Below are 15855 nucleotides of genomic sequence, written 5' to 3' on the forward strand. Positions count from 1 at the left end.
ATTAAAAGATGCCTGCTTCTTGGGAGAAAAGCAATGACAAACCTAGACAGCATCTTAAAAAGCAGAGACATCACCTTGCCAACAAAGGTCCGTATGGTTTTCCCAGTAAGTGATGTATGTAAGTGAGAGCTGGACCATAAAGAAGGCTGATTGCCGAAGAATGGATGCTTTTGAATTATGGTGCTGGAGGGGACTCTTGAGAGTCCCATGGACTGCAAGAAGAACAAACCTCTCCATTCTGAAGGAAATCAGTCCTGAGTGTTCACTGGAAGGACAGATCCTGAAGCTGAGGCTCCAATACTTTGGCCACCTCATGAGAAGAGAAGACTCCCTGGAAAAGATCCTGATGTTGGGAAACATGGAGGGCCCAAGGAGAAGGGGACGACAGAGGATGAGATGGTGGGACAGTGTTCTCGAACCATTGTATAAATGGTTTCTAGAAAAGAAGAACCGCGGCTCTTGCAAATTCTGCCTCTCCCGGAGATGCGCAAAGGCCCGGTCTTGCGGCTGGCGCCACAACTTTGAGATTAATCTGGAGTGAGAGCCCTGAGTTGTAAACCCTAACTGAAAAGGCGGTCTGCAACAGAAATCTGAGTGCTTTGTTTAACTCCTGTCTGCCAGGTTATCTGATAATGCCTTATCTGATTGTCTTTCCTGGTAGTCTGCCCATTCCTTTGAGATGGTAATCACTTAATTCCTGAGACAATGGGAAGCTTCCCTCACCCTCTCCCTCCTTGCAGAGAAACATTTGGTCAGTTTGAGAGTCAAAATGGTCCATTTACTGTTTTGAATGCAATGGTTGTTGTTGTTTAGTTGTTTAGTCGTGTCCGACTCTTCGTGACCCCATGGACCAGAGCACGCCAGGCACTCCTGTCTTCCACTGCCTCCCGCAGTTTGGTCAAACTCATGCTGGTAGCTTCGAGAACACTGTCCCACCATCTTGTCCTCCGTCGTCCCCTTCTCCTTGTGCCCTCCATCTTTCCCAACATCAGGGTCTTTTCCAGGGAGTCTTCTCTTCTCATGAGGTGGCCAAAGTATTGGAGCCTCAGCTTCAGGATCTGTCCTTCCAGTGAGCACTCAGGGCTGATTTCCTTCAGAATGGATGCGTTTGATCTTCTTGCAGTCCATGGGACTCTCAAGAATGGTATGCAATGGTACGTTACCATAAAACACGTTAAAGGATCCAGTGGCATGTATCACTTAGAAATGTTCTTCTTTTCTATAAACCATTTATACAATTTTTTTTTTATTTTGAGGAGGAGGAGTGGAATTGCATTTGCAAATGGATCAATCGATTAATCCTTTCTCTAGAGTGTTAATAACAGGATTGTCACAAGACATCTTTGTGGCTTTGCAGGGCAAGGGATCCCCCTCATTCCAACTGTCTTTGCTTCAGGAAGGAATCTGACAGAAGAAGGAAGCGATCCTACAGCTCAGGCAGATCCACTTCCAGGAGGCAAAGGGACCCCAAGAGGTTTGCAGCCAACTCCACCATCTCTGCCGTCAGTGGCTGAAGCTGGGGAGACACACCAAGGCTCAGATCCTGGATTTAGTGATCCTGGAGCAGTTCCTGGCTGTCCTCCCCACAGAGACAGAGAGCTGGGTGAGGGAATGTGGAGCAGAGACCAGTTCCCAGGCGGCGGCCCTGGCCAAAGTTTTCCTCCTGAGCCAGGCAGAGGACGAGAACCTGGTGAGAAAATTTAGAATTGTAGAGTTGAAAGTGACCCAAGGGTCATCTAGTCCACCCCCTGCAATGCAGGAATCTCAACACGTGGTCCCCCATCCAATTTGAAACCATACTGGACCCTGCTTAGCTTTGCAAATGTGTCGGCAGTTTCGGAGCCGTATCTGTAAAAAAGGTAAACATGAAAGGAAATTGGGCAACATACAAAGATCTGTTAACAGAAGTAGAATACTGTACAAATTGATGGTGAAAGAATATGAGGATATAACAGCTCTGTTAGCAGATTGGGAAGGATTTCTAAAGGTTTGAAAAGGAGTTATTAGAAAATAATGAGAAATTGTTATCAAGAATGTACAAACTACTGTTGGAATGGGAGACAAAAGATGAAGAGGTTAAAGCTGTAATGATACACTTGGCAAAAGATATAATATACCAGGTGAATCATGGGAAAAACTGTGGAAAGAGATTTTAAAATTCCTAGCATGCAGTTCATTAAAAGAAAATTCTATTAAGATGATGTACCGATGGTATTTCACTGCAGTAAGGCTTGCTAAAATGTATAAAGATACCTCTAATTTATACTGGAAATGTAAGGATAAGGAAGGTAATTTTTTTTCCTATGTGGTGGACGTGTAAAAAAGTAAAGGGCTTCTGGGAAATGATATACAATGAACTTTAAAAAATTCTTAAAATTACGTTTGTTGGAAAAAAACCAGAGGCTTTTTTCTAGGTGTAATAGGAGAAGAATTGCCAAGGAAGCAAAAGAGACTGTTTATTTATGCAACTACAGCAGCCAGAATGCTACTAGCCCAGATGTGGAAAGAAGAAAAGGTCCCAACGAAAGAAGAATGGAAAACTTAAGATGACGGACTCTGCCGAAATGGCTAAACTTACCGTGAAGATCAGGCACCAAGATGAGAAAAAATTCAATTTAGAATGGGAAAGCTTTATAGAGTATTTTAGAGAACACTGTAAAAAGATCAAAACATTAGCAGGTTTGATGTAACATTTATGAACTAAGAATAGAATTAGGAGGGGAAAAATAAGTTGAAATTAATAGTAGAAATATAATTATATGCAAGGAGAATAAAGGGGGGGGATGGAAACAGGAGGGGGGCGAGGAAAAGCCATTAATTGCAAATGTGGATTGAATATCTATATACCAAAAGGGGAACTGTTGTTATTTTGAAAATAAAATATTTTTTTATAAAAAAAATAGTTTAGAAAACTTTTTGGGGCTCCCGTGCGGGTCTTGCCAAGAGGGTCCTGCCGCTCGGCTCCGAAACGGTTAAGAGCAGCGACAACAGCGCTGAGATTCCTAGAGCGGAGGAAAAAAGGCTGATGGGAGAATAGGAGCTTCCGCTTCCTGTCCCGCTTCCCCGGGGAAGACGCGGAACGTGGCGGCGGCTGTCCTTCCTCGCGGAGGCGCTGCAGGTGGGTCATATTATTTATTATAACGGTGGTGCTGCTGGAGGGAGTAGGGAGGGATTAAAAAACCCTATTAGGAAAACCGTTTCAATGTAAGTTTTTTTCTGTCTCTGTTGGGCACCACTACCGAGAAGGCCCTCTGCCTCGTTCCTTGTAACTTGACTTCTCACAGTGAGGGAACTGCCAGATGCGCCAATTCATCAGTTTGCCTTTTTATTCCATCAGGAGATGCTGAAGCGATGCTGGCAGAAGGGGAACAATCAGAAGTGTCACCACAAAGAGGCAAAGAGGAGGAGGAGCAAAGGAAGCTGAGGGTTCAAGATGGAGGCAGCAGGCAAGAGGGGAGACGAAAGCAAAAGCCGGAGGGTGACTCTTGTATGTCTCAGGGTGGTGAAAATCAAATTCAGAGAGAGGAGAAAAAGCATGAATGCACAGTGTGTGGAAAGAGATTTGGTCGTCGCTCCACTCTTACTTTACATCAAAGAGTACACACAGGAGAGAAACTGTATACATGTTCAGAGTGTGGAAAGAGCTTCAGTCGCTGTAGCTCCCTTAAGTCGCATCAAAGAACTCATACAGGAGAGAAACCATATAAATGTTTGGACTGTGGAAGGAGCTTCAGTCACAGTATTACCCTTATCTTGCATCAAAGAACTCATACAGGGGAGAAACCGTATACATGTTTGGACTGTGGAAGGAGCTTCAGTCACAGTATTACCCTTATCTTGCATCAAAGAACTCATACAGGGGAGAAACTGCATACGTGTTTGGAGTGTGGAATGAGCTTCACTCGCAGCAATGGGCTTACTAGACATCAACAAACTCATCGAGGCAGCAAACCTTATAAATGCTGGGAATGTGGCAAGAGCTTCAGTCGCATCGACTCCCTTTCCTCGCATGAAAGAATTCATATAGGGGAGAAATGATATAAATGTTTGGAGTGTGGCAAGAGCTTCTGTCGCGGTAGCCATCTCACGTTGCATCAAAGAACTCATGCAGGAGAGAAACCGTAGACATGTTTGGAGTGTGGAAGGAGCTTCAGGTGCGGTAGCTCCCTTACGTTGCATCGAAGAACTCATACAGGAGAGAAACCGTTTACATGTTCAGAGTGTGGAAAAATCTTCAGTTGTGGTAGCTCCCTTAGGTTGCATCAAAGAACTCATACAGGAGAGAAACCGTATACATGTTCGGAGTGTGGAAAAAGCTTCAGTCGCAGTTATCAGCTTACTAGACACCAAAGAACTCATACAGGGAGGAAATCTTAGAAATGTTTGGCGTATGGAAAGAACTTCAGTGACAGGGGCTCCCTTCCTAAACAGTAAAGAACTCGTACGAGGGAAACATCTTAGAAAGGGTTGGAGTGTGGGAAGATCTTTGATCATATCAAATAACTCCTACAGAGAGTAAGCCAATGATCATGTTCAGCGTTAGAATTTGATTCCATTAGAATTTTGATTCCTTTTAGTGGCTGTGTTGCAGATTATTCTTCTGATCAGAGTTAGGTTTACATAGCTGTATTCTGTTTTATTTCCCATGCATTTCCCATGTATTTTCCAACCCTTGTTGGCGTGGCCAGAAATATTCTACCTGAAGGAGCACCTCCACCCCCATCGTCCAGCCTGGACACTGAGGTCCAGCTCCGAGGGCCTTCTGATGGTTCCCTCACTGCAAGAAGTGAGGTTACAGGGAACCAGGCAGAGGGCATTCTTGGTAGTGGCACCCGCCCTGTGGAATGCCCTCCCATCGGACGTCAAGGAAAGAAACAACTATCTGACTTTTAGAAGACATCTGAAGGCAATTCTGTATAGGGAAATTTTTAATGTCTAAAGTTTTAACAAGTTTTTATGTGCTGTATGCCGCCCAGAGTGGCTGGGGAAACTCAGCCAGATAGGTGGGATATAAATATTAAATGATGATGATTTGATAAATCTGCTAATGGATTCATTGTGCAACATTTTGATATTTGTGTCAATGTTTAGTTGTAATACGGTCTTGTGTTGATTTTATTTTAACTGCTTTTAGCCCCTTAGGCATAAATGTTGTTGAAAAACAGGTATGCTGTGTTCTCCCCCCAGCTCTCCCCTCCACTAGTATCCCCCCCCCCCCATTCTGAAAATGTGAAATCCACTATGCAGCTATGTGCAGGTATTTGCTTATCTGGTAATCTGGCAACGGAAGAAGATGCAACCTCATCCAGAAGACAACACTAAAAAAAAAACAAATTATGTTTTAATTACAATTTTTAGATACATCAGATTTGCACAGAAGAGCAATCAAAGATTTAAAAATTCATGTGTGTTTTAGCGGGACAGTTTCCCTGTTGCATAGTCTAGTGAAAGGTGATATTTTGGACCTGAACTCTGCTGATCAAATACCTGATCGTGCAGGTCATAGTCCAGCAAACTTAACCCATCTTCTTCAAGGGATGCCTGTTAGAAACTGTCCTCTGGTCCCCCCCCCCCCCCATATGTCTGTCGTTCACTAAAATGCTTGCATTTCCCATGACAAGGTGCAAGCCCTTCCTGAAGCAAAGTTCTTAACCTGAGGTACTATTTATGGGTTAGCGGAGTCTGTAACCAGGAGCATCTGTAACCTGAGGTACCACTGTAAAAATAAATAAATAAATACAACATAGACATCAGGGTTTGTAGCCACTGACAGCCTAGTCCTGAATTTATACAATCCTCTTTTTTAAGCCTTCCAAGTGGGTGGCTCAGTATTGCCTCTGTACATCTCAGGGGAGAGGAGGAAACTACCAGCCCCACATATTTATCATATATACACAGATGGGGTTGGACTAGGTGACCATTGAAATAAACAAACTCATGTTCTCTAAAATAGTCTATAAAGTTTCTCCATTCTTGATTGAATTTTTTCTCATTTGATCGGTAAGATTAGCCATTTCGGCATAGTCAATCATCTTAGTTATCCATTCTTCTTTCTTTGGGACCTTTACTTCTTTCCACGTCTGGGATAGTAGCCTCTGGCCGCTGTAATCGCATAAATAAAGAGTCTCTTTTGCTTCCTTGGCATTTTTTTCTCCTATTACACCTAGTAAAAAAGCCTCTGGGTTTTTTTAACAAACGTAATTTTAAGAATTTTTAAAAATTTCCCAGAAGCTCTTTACTTTTTTACACGTCCACCACATAGGAAAATGTGGAAAGAAGACAAGGTCCCAATGAAAGAAGAATGAAAAGATGATGGACTATGCCGAAATGGCTAAACTTTCCGTGAAGATCAGGCACCAAGATGAGAAAAAATTCAATCTAGAATGGGAAAGCCTTATAGACTATTTTAGAGAACACTGTAAAAACGTCAAAACATTAGCAGGTTTGATGTAACATTTATGAACTAAAAATAGAATTAGGAGAGGGGAATGAAAGTGAAATTAATTGAGGAAATATATAGTAATTATATGCAAGGAGAATAAAAGGGGGGAATGGAAACGGGGGAGTCAGTTATTGCAAATTTGGATTGGATATGTATGTACCAAAGTAAAAACCTTGTTAATATGAAAATTGAAAATAATTATAATAATAAATAGTTTAGAAAACGTTTTAGGGCTTCCGTGCAGCTGATCCAGCGCCTCTCCTCGCTCTTTGCCCGGAGAAGTCAAGAGGCTCCTGCCGCTCGGCTCCGAAACGGTTAAGAACAGCGGCGACAGAGCTGATATTCCTAGAGCGGAAGGGAAAAGGCTGTCGGGAGAATTGCAGCTTCCGCTTCCTGTCCCGCTTCTGGGGGGGGGGGAGAGATACCTGTCATGGCGGCGGCTTTCCTTCCTCGCAGAGACGCTGGAGGTGGGTCGTATGTATTATGTATTATAAAGGGGGAGAGACGGGGGGGTGCAGCTGGAGGGAGTGTGGGGAGAGATTAAAAAACCCTATTAGGCAAACCGTTTCAATGTAATAAAAAAATTCCTTCCTGTAGCACCTTAAAGACCAACTAAGTTAGTTCTTGGTATAAGCTTTCGTGTGCATGCACACTTCTTCAGATACACACGTTTCAATGTAAGTTCTTTTCCTCTGTCTCCTTTTTCTAGTCATCAATTTGTCCAGATTTTCACATCTTATTATTTTTAAATAGAGCTCTTGAAAATTGTTCAGCATTTTGGTGCAGATCTCGCCTAATGCACACGCTTTTGGAAAGGGTATTTCCCATATATTTCCCATAATACCCACGCTTTTTAACATCTACATACTGCCGCTGGGAGAGATTATCAGGGGATTGGGCTGGGTGTTCATCAGTATGCAGATGATACCCAGCTCTGCCTCTCTTTCAAAGCAGAACCAGTGAAGGCGGGGAAGGTCCTGTGTGAGTGTCTGGAGGCAGTTGGAGGATGGATGGCGGCTAACAGATTGAGGTTGAATCCTGACAAGACACAAGTACTGTTTTGAGGGGGCAGGTTGGTGTGGGGGACTCCCTGGTCCTGAATGGGGTAACTGTGCCCCTGAAGGACCAGGTGCGCAGCCTGGGAGTCATTTTGGACTTACAGCTGTCCATGGAGGCGCAGGTCAAATCCGTGTCCAGGGCAGCTGTTTAGCAGCTCCATCTGGGACGCAGGCTGAGACCCTACCTGCCCACGGACTGTCTCACCAGAGTGGTGCATGCTCTAGTTATCTCCCGCTTGGATTACTGCAATGCTCTCTACGTGGGGCTACCTTTGAAGGTGACCCGAAAACTGCAACTGATCCAGAATGTGGCAGCTAGACTTGTGGCTAGGAATGGCCAGTCACAGGACCATATAGATCTGCATTGGCTCCCAGTACGTTTCCAAGCACAACTCAAAGTGTTGATGCTGACCTTTAAAGCCCTCAACGACCTCAGCTCAGTAGACCTGAAGGAGCATCTCCACCCCCATCGTTAAGCCTGGACACTGAGATCCAGCACCTTCCGGAGGTTCCCTCGTTGCGAGAAGTGAGGTTGCAGGGAACCAGGCAGAGGGCTTTCTTATTAGGGGTGCCCTCCCTGTGAAACACCCTCCCATCAGATGTCAAGGAAATAAGCAGCTATCCTATTTTTAAAAGACATCTGAAGCCAGCTCTGTTTAGGAAAGTTTTAAATATTTAAATGCTGTATTGTTTTTAACACTCGATTGGGAGGCTCCCAGAGTGGCTGGGGAAATTCAGTAGCCTGATGGGTGGGGTATAAATTATTATTATTATTATTATTATTATTATTATTATTCTACATTTCCCATAATTAATGCATTCTGTATCTAATTCCGCTAAAATTTTTCATTTATAGGTCTTCCCTCCTTTTTATGGGGGTAGGACATCTTTTCCTAAAAGATCTTTCTCCTCCCAGCAGGCCAACCTGGGCAGGTGGGGGACCTTCCTTGGGCTCCCCATAGGGCTTGGGGTCAAGATCCGAATGAATGCAACCAAACACTGGTAAGGGCTCATTATCATGCCTACCTAGTGGCAGTGAAGGCAGCAAAGAAAGCATAGTTTTTTGCCTCCATTGCCTCCTCATTATGTCGTCTGGCAGAACTTTTCCGGATTGTACGGGGCCTTTTACAGGCTGGCCCAAAGGAGGTGGTAGAACCAATGGTAGCTCACTTTGACTGCTTTGCAAAGCATGTTCTTGTTAAAATTGCTTGCCACAATGCTTTGACAATTGCAGGAGAGATCTGACCAGGTTCATATGGCAGGGTAAGAAACCCCACATAAAATACAAATTACTGACTGACAAAAAAAGAAAGGGGCGGGTTTCGCACTCCCCGATGTAAGAACATATTTCAAAGCCTCGTGCCTATGTTGGATAAAGGATTGGATCTTATTAGAGAAAACATATACAGTGGTGCCCCGCAAGACGAACGCCTCGCAAGACGGAAAACCCGCTAGACGAAAGGGTTTTCCGTTTTGGAGGCGCTTCACAAATCAAATTTCCCTATGGGCTTGCTTCGCAAGACGAAATGTCTTGCGAGTTCCTGTGGGTTTTTTCCCCTTTCCCCCCCTTTTCCTAAGCCGCTAAGCCGCTTATCAGCTGATCCGCTAAAAGCCGCTATAGCGCTAATCCGCTAAGCTGTCAATGGGCTTGCTTCGCAAGACGAAAAACCGCTATACAAAGAGCCTCGCGGAACGGATTAATTTCGTCTTGCGAGGCACCACTGTACTTGATTTGGAGAGTTGCAACAACAGGTACGGATGGCATGCATGCCTTGGCTACAGTAAGGTCAAAGTCCACAGAGGGTTCACTAATCATATAGTCAGAAATGCTCTTTATAAAGTGTGGACAAAATACCAACCATAATTAGAACCCCAAACGCCATGGTGGCTGTCCCCAGTAGAGACTTTTGCAGTCAAAAAAATAAATATGGAGGGAAATTGGGCAACCTATAGTCAACTATTAAAAGAAGACAAGGACATCTGAGATTCAAAACATTCAGAGAGATAAGGCACTACCTCACCGATTGGCTTTCATATGGAACAACGTTTTTAATTCAGATAAACAAAATTGGCTTTGGGAAAGATGAATCCAAACCACAAAAAGCATTATTACGAAATGAGAAATTTTTTTTATCTAAAACTGTTATTGGAATGGTATCTGAAAGATGAGGAAGTAAAGGATATAATGGTTAAATGGGCCCAGGACATGGGCCCCACAATACAGATGGAACAGTGGGAGAGACTCTGGAGGTTAGATATCAGATTTACTGCCTGTTATACTATCAAGGCAAACTGAATGAAAATGTTATACAGGTGGTATGTGACGCCTTCCAAACTAGCCAAGATATGTAAACTCAAATCCAACCGATGTTGGAAATGCAGTAATGCAGAGGAAACAATGATACATGTATGGTGGAGCTGTGAGAAAATTAATAAATTTTGGGGGTGTATCCATGAAGAGCTAAGAAAGATGCTGAAAGCTCCTATAGAAAAAAAGCCAGAGGCATACCTAATGGGCATTATAGGAAAGGACACCCCCACAGGATATCAAAAGGTTATTCTTATATGCCACAGCTGCAGCCAGATTATTACTTGCTAAAAATTGGAAAGGGGGCATTATTCCCACAAAAGAAGACTGGATAAGTAAATTATGTGACTTTATAGAATTGGCCAAACTAACAGCAGCCATAAGACAGCAGTCAAACCAGAATTTAAGGAAGGAATGGCAATGCTTTGAGGACCAAATGAAAAAACACTGTTCTAAAGAAAACCTGTTGATATGTATGGACTAAGGATGTAAAGTTGAATCAGATTATCACAAATTAATAATAGGTGAATGTTGAATACTATCAAAAACACAATGTAAATAAGAGTATAGAATATTGAAAGATGTCAAGCTGAGGCGGAGGGAAGTCCCAGTGTTGGGATTTTTATTTTATATATCTTTATGTTGGACTCTTTTATTTTATGAATGTTATATTGATTGTATATAAACTTTCTATAATAAACTTTATCGAGGAAAAAGAAGAAGATAAAATTGCTTCCATCCACCAAGACAGCAGATGGGTCTCATGGGGTGTCCAGAGCACAGTCTAGCCCTGTTGTGTTGGATGAGTTTTTTCAGTTGGTCAGGCTGGAGGATAAGGACAAGGTACTTGGCTCAGTCAGGGTGACCGTGTGCACTCTAGACCCTTGCTGCTCTTGGCTGATAAAATCCAGGAGGGAGGGAACAGCAGGCTGGGCCAGGGAGATGATCAGTGCCTCTTTACAAGAGGGGGTGGGCCCTGCATGTTTGAAGGAGGCAGTGGTAAAACCACTCCTTAGGAAACCTCCCCTGGATTCGGAAAACCTAACTAACTACTGACCACTTTCCCTTTCCTGGTCAAGGTTCTGGAGTGAGTGGTCGCAGACCAGATCCAGGTGTTTTTGGAAGAAACTGATTTCATGGATCCATTTCAATCAGGGTTTAGGCCTGGTTTTGGCACGGAAACTGCTTTGGTGGCCCTGTATGATGACCTCTGTTGAGAGAGAGACAAGGGAAATGTGTCCCTGTTCATTGTTCTCCACCTCTCAGCGGCTTTCAATACCATCCACCATGGTATCCTTCTGGAGCGACTCTCTGAACTGGGGGTGGGTGGCACTGCTTTGTGGTGATTCCAGTCCTACTTGGATGGTCGTTCCCAGAGGGTGTTACTTGGGGAATTCATTTCAGCCCCATGGAAGCTTCAATGTGGGGTTCCGCAGGGCCCAATCCAATCCCCCTTGTTGTTTAACATCTACATGAAATCGCTGGGAGGGGTTATCCAGAGGTTTGGAGTACGTTGCCAGCAGTATGCTGATGACATTCAGCTCTATTTCTCCTTTCTATCTGTAGATGAGGCAGTGGAAGTGCTGGACCAGTGTCTTGCCTGGGTAATGGACTGGATGAGAGCCAACAAATTGAAGCTCACTCCAGATAAGGCTCAGTTAGTGGGTGGTTCCTAGAGCAGATGGCTAGGAGGTCACCTGCTCTTGATGGGGTTACACTTCCTCTGGAGGAGCAGGTTCGTCACTTGGGGGTAATCCTGGATCCTTTGCTGTCGCCCGAGGCTCAAGTGGCCAAGAGTGCCTTCCATCACGTCAGTGTAGGCTGGTGGCCCAGCTACACCCCTTTCTGGACAGGGATAGCCTATCTACCGTTGTCTATGCTCCGGGAACTTCAAGGTTAGATATAGATATGCGTTATACCTAGGGCTGCCTCTGAAGACAGTTTGGAAACTTCAGCTAGTGCAGAATTCAGCGGCCAGCTTGCTCACCGGCGGTTTGAGCATATTACACCCATCCTGGTCTGACTGCACTGGCTACCAATTAGTTTCTGGGTCCAATTCAAATTGCTGGTTTTGACTTGTAAAGCCTTAAATGGCTCAGGACCAGGAATACTTCAAGGACTGCTTCTTTCCATATGAACCTACCTGGACCCTGAGATCCCCTTATGAGGCCCTCCTTCGTGGGCCTCCTCCTCAAGTGGTCCAGAGGGTGGCAACACGAGAACAGGGCCTTCTCTGCAGGGGCTCCCTGTCTGTGGAATGCTCTACCCAGGGAAGTTCGCCTGGCGCCTTTCTTATAAACCTTTGTTGTTGTTTAGTCGTCTTAGTCGTTTCCGACTCTCCGTGACCCCATGAATCAGAGCATGCCTTGGAAACAGTTGCTTTCTTCTCAAAGCTTCTCCTGTTTTATGTCCATGGAGCTTTCATGGCAAAATACTGGAGTGGGTTGCCAGTTTCTTCTCCAGGTGGATCACATTTAGTCTGAACTCTCGGATGACCTCTCTGTCTTAGGTGGCCCTGCACGGCATAGGTCATAGCTTCTCTGAGTTATTCAAGCCCCTTCGCCACGACAAGGCAGTGATCCATGAAGGGGTTTACACCTTTAGGTGCCATGCAAACATGTTCCATTTTAACCAGGCTTTTGCTAGATATCTTTGACATCCTGTAGTCTTTTTCAAACGTGGCTCTTTTTTGGGGGGGGGGTTATTGGGTTGGTATTTTTATTCTGATTATATATGATGTGACCTTTTTGTGAACCACGCTGAGACCTCCGGGTATAGGGTGGTATATAAACTCAATAAATAATAATACTAACATTAATATTTTCATTATTTGTACCCCACGGATTGGACTGGGTTGCCCCAGCCACTCTAGCTGGCTTCCAACAAATATAAAAGCACAATAAAACATAAAACATTAAAAACTTCCCTACACAGTGCTGCCTCCAGTTGTCTTCTAAAATTTGCATAGTTATTTTTTTGACAACTGACCGGAGGGCGTTCCACAGGGTGGGCACCACTGCCAAGAAGGCCCTCTGCCTTGTTCCCTGTAACTTCCCTTCTCACAGTGAGGGAACTGCCACAAGGCCCTGGGACCTGGATCTCGGTGTCCTGACTGAATGATTGGGGTGAAGACGCTCCTTTAGCATTTCATCAGTTTGCCTTTTTATTCCATCAGGAGATGTTGAAGGGATGCTGGCAGAAGGGGAACAATCAGAAGTGTCACCGAAAGGATCCAAAGAGGAGGGGGAGCAAAGGAAGCTGAGGGTTCAAGATGGAGGCAGAAGGCGAGAGGGGAGACGAAAGCAGAAGCTGGAGGCTGACTCTGGTATGTCTCAGGGTGGTGAAAATCAAATTCCCAGAGAGGAGAAACCTTATAAATGTTTGGAGTGTGGAAAGAGCTTCAGTAACAGTAGTGCCCTTACCTCGCATCAAAGATCTCATACAGGGGAGAAACCGTATATATGTTCGGAGTGTGGAAGGAGCTTCAGTCAAAATAGTAACCTTACCACGCATCAAAGATCTCATACAGGGGAAAAACCGTATACATGTTCGGAGTGTGGAAAGTGCTTCAGTCAGAGTAGCTCCCTTAAGTCCCATCAACGAACTCATACAGGGGAGAAACCTTATAAATGTTTGGAGTGTGGGAAGGGCTTCAGTCAGAGTACTGTCCTTATCTTGCATCAAAGATCTCATACAGGGGAGAAACCCTATAAATGTTCAGAGTGTGGAAAAAGCTTCAGTGTACGTAGTACCCTTAAATTGCATAAAAGATCTCATACAGGGGAGAAACCGTATACATGTTCAGAGTGTGGAAAAAGCTTCCGTCACAATGGTGCCTTTACCTCGCATCAACGAACTCATACAGGGGAGAAACCGTATACATGTTCAGAGTGTGGAAAGAGCTTCAGTCAGAGTAGGACCCTTAAGTTGCATCAAAGAACTCATACAGGGGAGAAACCGCATACGTGTTTGGAGTGTGGAATGAGCTTCGCTCGCAGCAATGGGCTTACTAGACATCAACAAACTCATCGAGGCAGCAAACCTTGTAAATGCTGGGAATGTGGCAAGAGCTTCAGTCGCAACGACTACCTTTCCTCGCATGAAAGAATTCATACAGGGGAGAAACGATATACATGTTTGGAGTGTGGAAAGAGCTTCCGCCAGAGTTCCAACCTTACCTTGCATCAAAGATTGCACACAGGAGAGAAACCGTATAAATGTTTGGAGTGTGGCAAGAGCTTCAGTCGTGGTAGCTCCCTTACGTTGCATCAACGAACTCATACAGGAGAGAAACCGTATACATGTTCGGAGTGTGGAAGGAGCTTCAGTCACAGTAGCTCCCTTACGTTGCATCAACGAACTCATACAAGAGAGAAACCATATACATGTTCGGAGTGTGGAAGGAGCTTCAGGGGCAGTAGCTCCCTTAAGTCGCATGAAAGAACTCATACAGGAGAGAAACCGTATACATGTTCGGAGTGTGGCAAGAGCTTCAGTCGTGGTAGCCACCTCACGTTGCATCAACGAACTCATACAGGAGAGAAACCGTATACATGTTCGGAGTGTGGAAAAAGCTTCAATCACACTGGTGCCCTTACCTTGCATCAACGAACTCATACAGGGGAGAAACCGTATACATGTTTAGAGTGTGGAAAAAGCTTCAGTCAGAGTAGCCACCTTAAGTCGCATCAAAGAACTCATACAGGAGAGAAACCATATACATGTTTGGAGTGTGGAAGGAGCTTCATTCAAAGTAGCTCCCTTAAGTCGCATCAAAGAACTCATACAGGGAGGAAATCTTAGAAATGTTTGGCCTATAGAAAGAACTTATGTGACAAGGACTCCCTTACTAAACTGAAAAGAACTCGTACAAGGGAAACAGAAAGGGTTGGCGGTTTGGGAAGATATTTAATCATATCAAATAACTCCTACAGAGAGTACACCAATGATTGTGTTCAGAATTAGAATTTGCTTCCATTAGAATTTTTATTCCTTTTAGTGGCTGTGTTGCAGATTGTTCTCCTGATCAGAGTTGGATTTACATAGCTATGTTCTATTTTCTTTCTCATGTGTTATTTCCCATGTATTAATCACCTGTATATAGCGTTGCTTTAATATTTCTTCCATCCCCATCTCTTTGCAATGAGAGTATAGCTCCTCAGATCACAGCTCTAATGAACAAATGCTGTTGAAAAACATATACTGGATAATAAGCCTCAATACGCAGTCAAGAGAGAAATTCTTCTTCTTTGGTGATCGTTCGTAGCCGAGTAAGATTGTCTTCCATAAACACGGTTTTAACAATGAGTCCGTAAGTGACTGTGGAGGCCAATTCTGGATCCTTCCACAGTGGGGACATAGCTTCCCAGGTGGGAGTTGATCATGGTTGGGGTTTGCCATGCATGCCTTCCTCTTAGCACGCTTCTCCCTTGCGTCCTGAGTTCGAGTGTCTTCAAAGTCCATGACACCTTTGGTTGAGAGAAACATTAGAACAGTATAGAATATTTCAATATAGTATTTTCCAGCCTGTGTCTAGAGTGTTAATAGGTCACTGTTCCAGGATGTGTGTTTCTTCACCTTCATCTGCCTAGGAGGGATTTCAGTTTTATGTCTCTGAAATATCCAGGCAGTGGCCGGAATAGAGGCAATGGAAAGAATATGACGAAATAAAAGAACATCTTCAAAGCTGGCCTCATCATAGACAATTAAAGGATATCTTTAAAGAGGACAATAAGAAAGGCTTCTCATAGTCTGTTTCCAAATTCCAACGTGGAAGTGATAGAAGAAAGTACAAAGTTATTTTTAAAAGGCATATAACATTCTTTTGCAGTGGGAAACCAAAGACGAAGAAGTAAAATTGGTAATGATTAAATAATGGGCCATAACATACAATTTGAAGATTGGGTAAAATTGTGGAAAGTAAATTTGAAATTTACAGATTGTATACTATTGAGAGAGACCTATATGAAAATGATGTATAGATTGTATCTATCACCGGTTAAACTGGCAAAAATGTATAAAAATGAAAAGAGAGTGTTGGAGATGTG

General features: G+C 43.9%; 1 protein-coding gene and 1 long non-coding RNA gene across 6 annotated transcripts in view; one reads left to right on the forward strand and one right to left on the reverse strand.

Annotated features, from left to right (window-relative positions):
* Positions 1 to 15855, reverse strand: part of LOC308470231 — a 126117-nt gene that overhangs the window by 104027 nt on the left and 6235 nt on the right. The gene's annotated exons all lie outside the window — the stretch shown is intronic.
* LOC308469669 (uncharacterized protein) lies at positions 3066 to 14935 on the forward strand. Of its 5 annotated transcripts, none has more exons than XM_080992461.1 (3): positions 3066 to 3118; positions 11375 to 11412; positions 12984 to 14935. In XM_080992461.1, the coding sequence occupies exon 3, from the start codon at positions 12998 to 13000 to the stop codon at positions 14609 to 14611; it is 1614 nt and encodes a 537-aa protein (XP_080848587.1). In that variant the 5' UTR covers positions 3066 to 3118; positions 11375 to 11412; positions 12984 to 12997; the 3' UTR covers positions 14612 to 14935. The 5 variants fall into 5 exon arrangements, with proteins under 5 accessions (XP_080848587.1, XP_080848588.1, XP_080848584.1 ...); XM_080992462.1 differs by having other exon boundaries at positions 3084 to 3118; positions 11375 to 11469; positions 12987 to 14935; XM_080992458.1 differs by lacking the exons at positions 3066 to 3118; positions 11375 to 11412 and adding an exon at positions 6840 to 6909.

The sequence above is a fragment of the Podarcis pityusensis genome (genome assembly GCF_964106645.2).
Source record: "Podarcis pityusensis genome assembly, chromosome: 2".
Taxonomy (NCBI): domain Eukaryota; kingdom Metazoa; phylum Chordata; class Lepidosauria; order Squamata; family Lacertidae; genus Podarcis; species Podarcis pityusensis.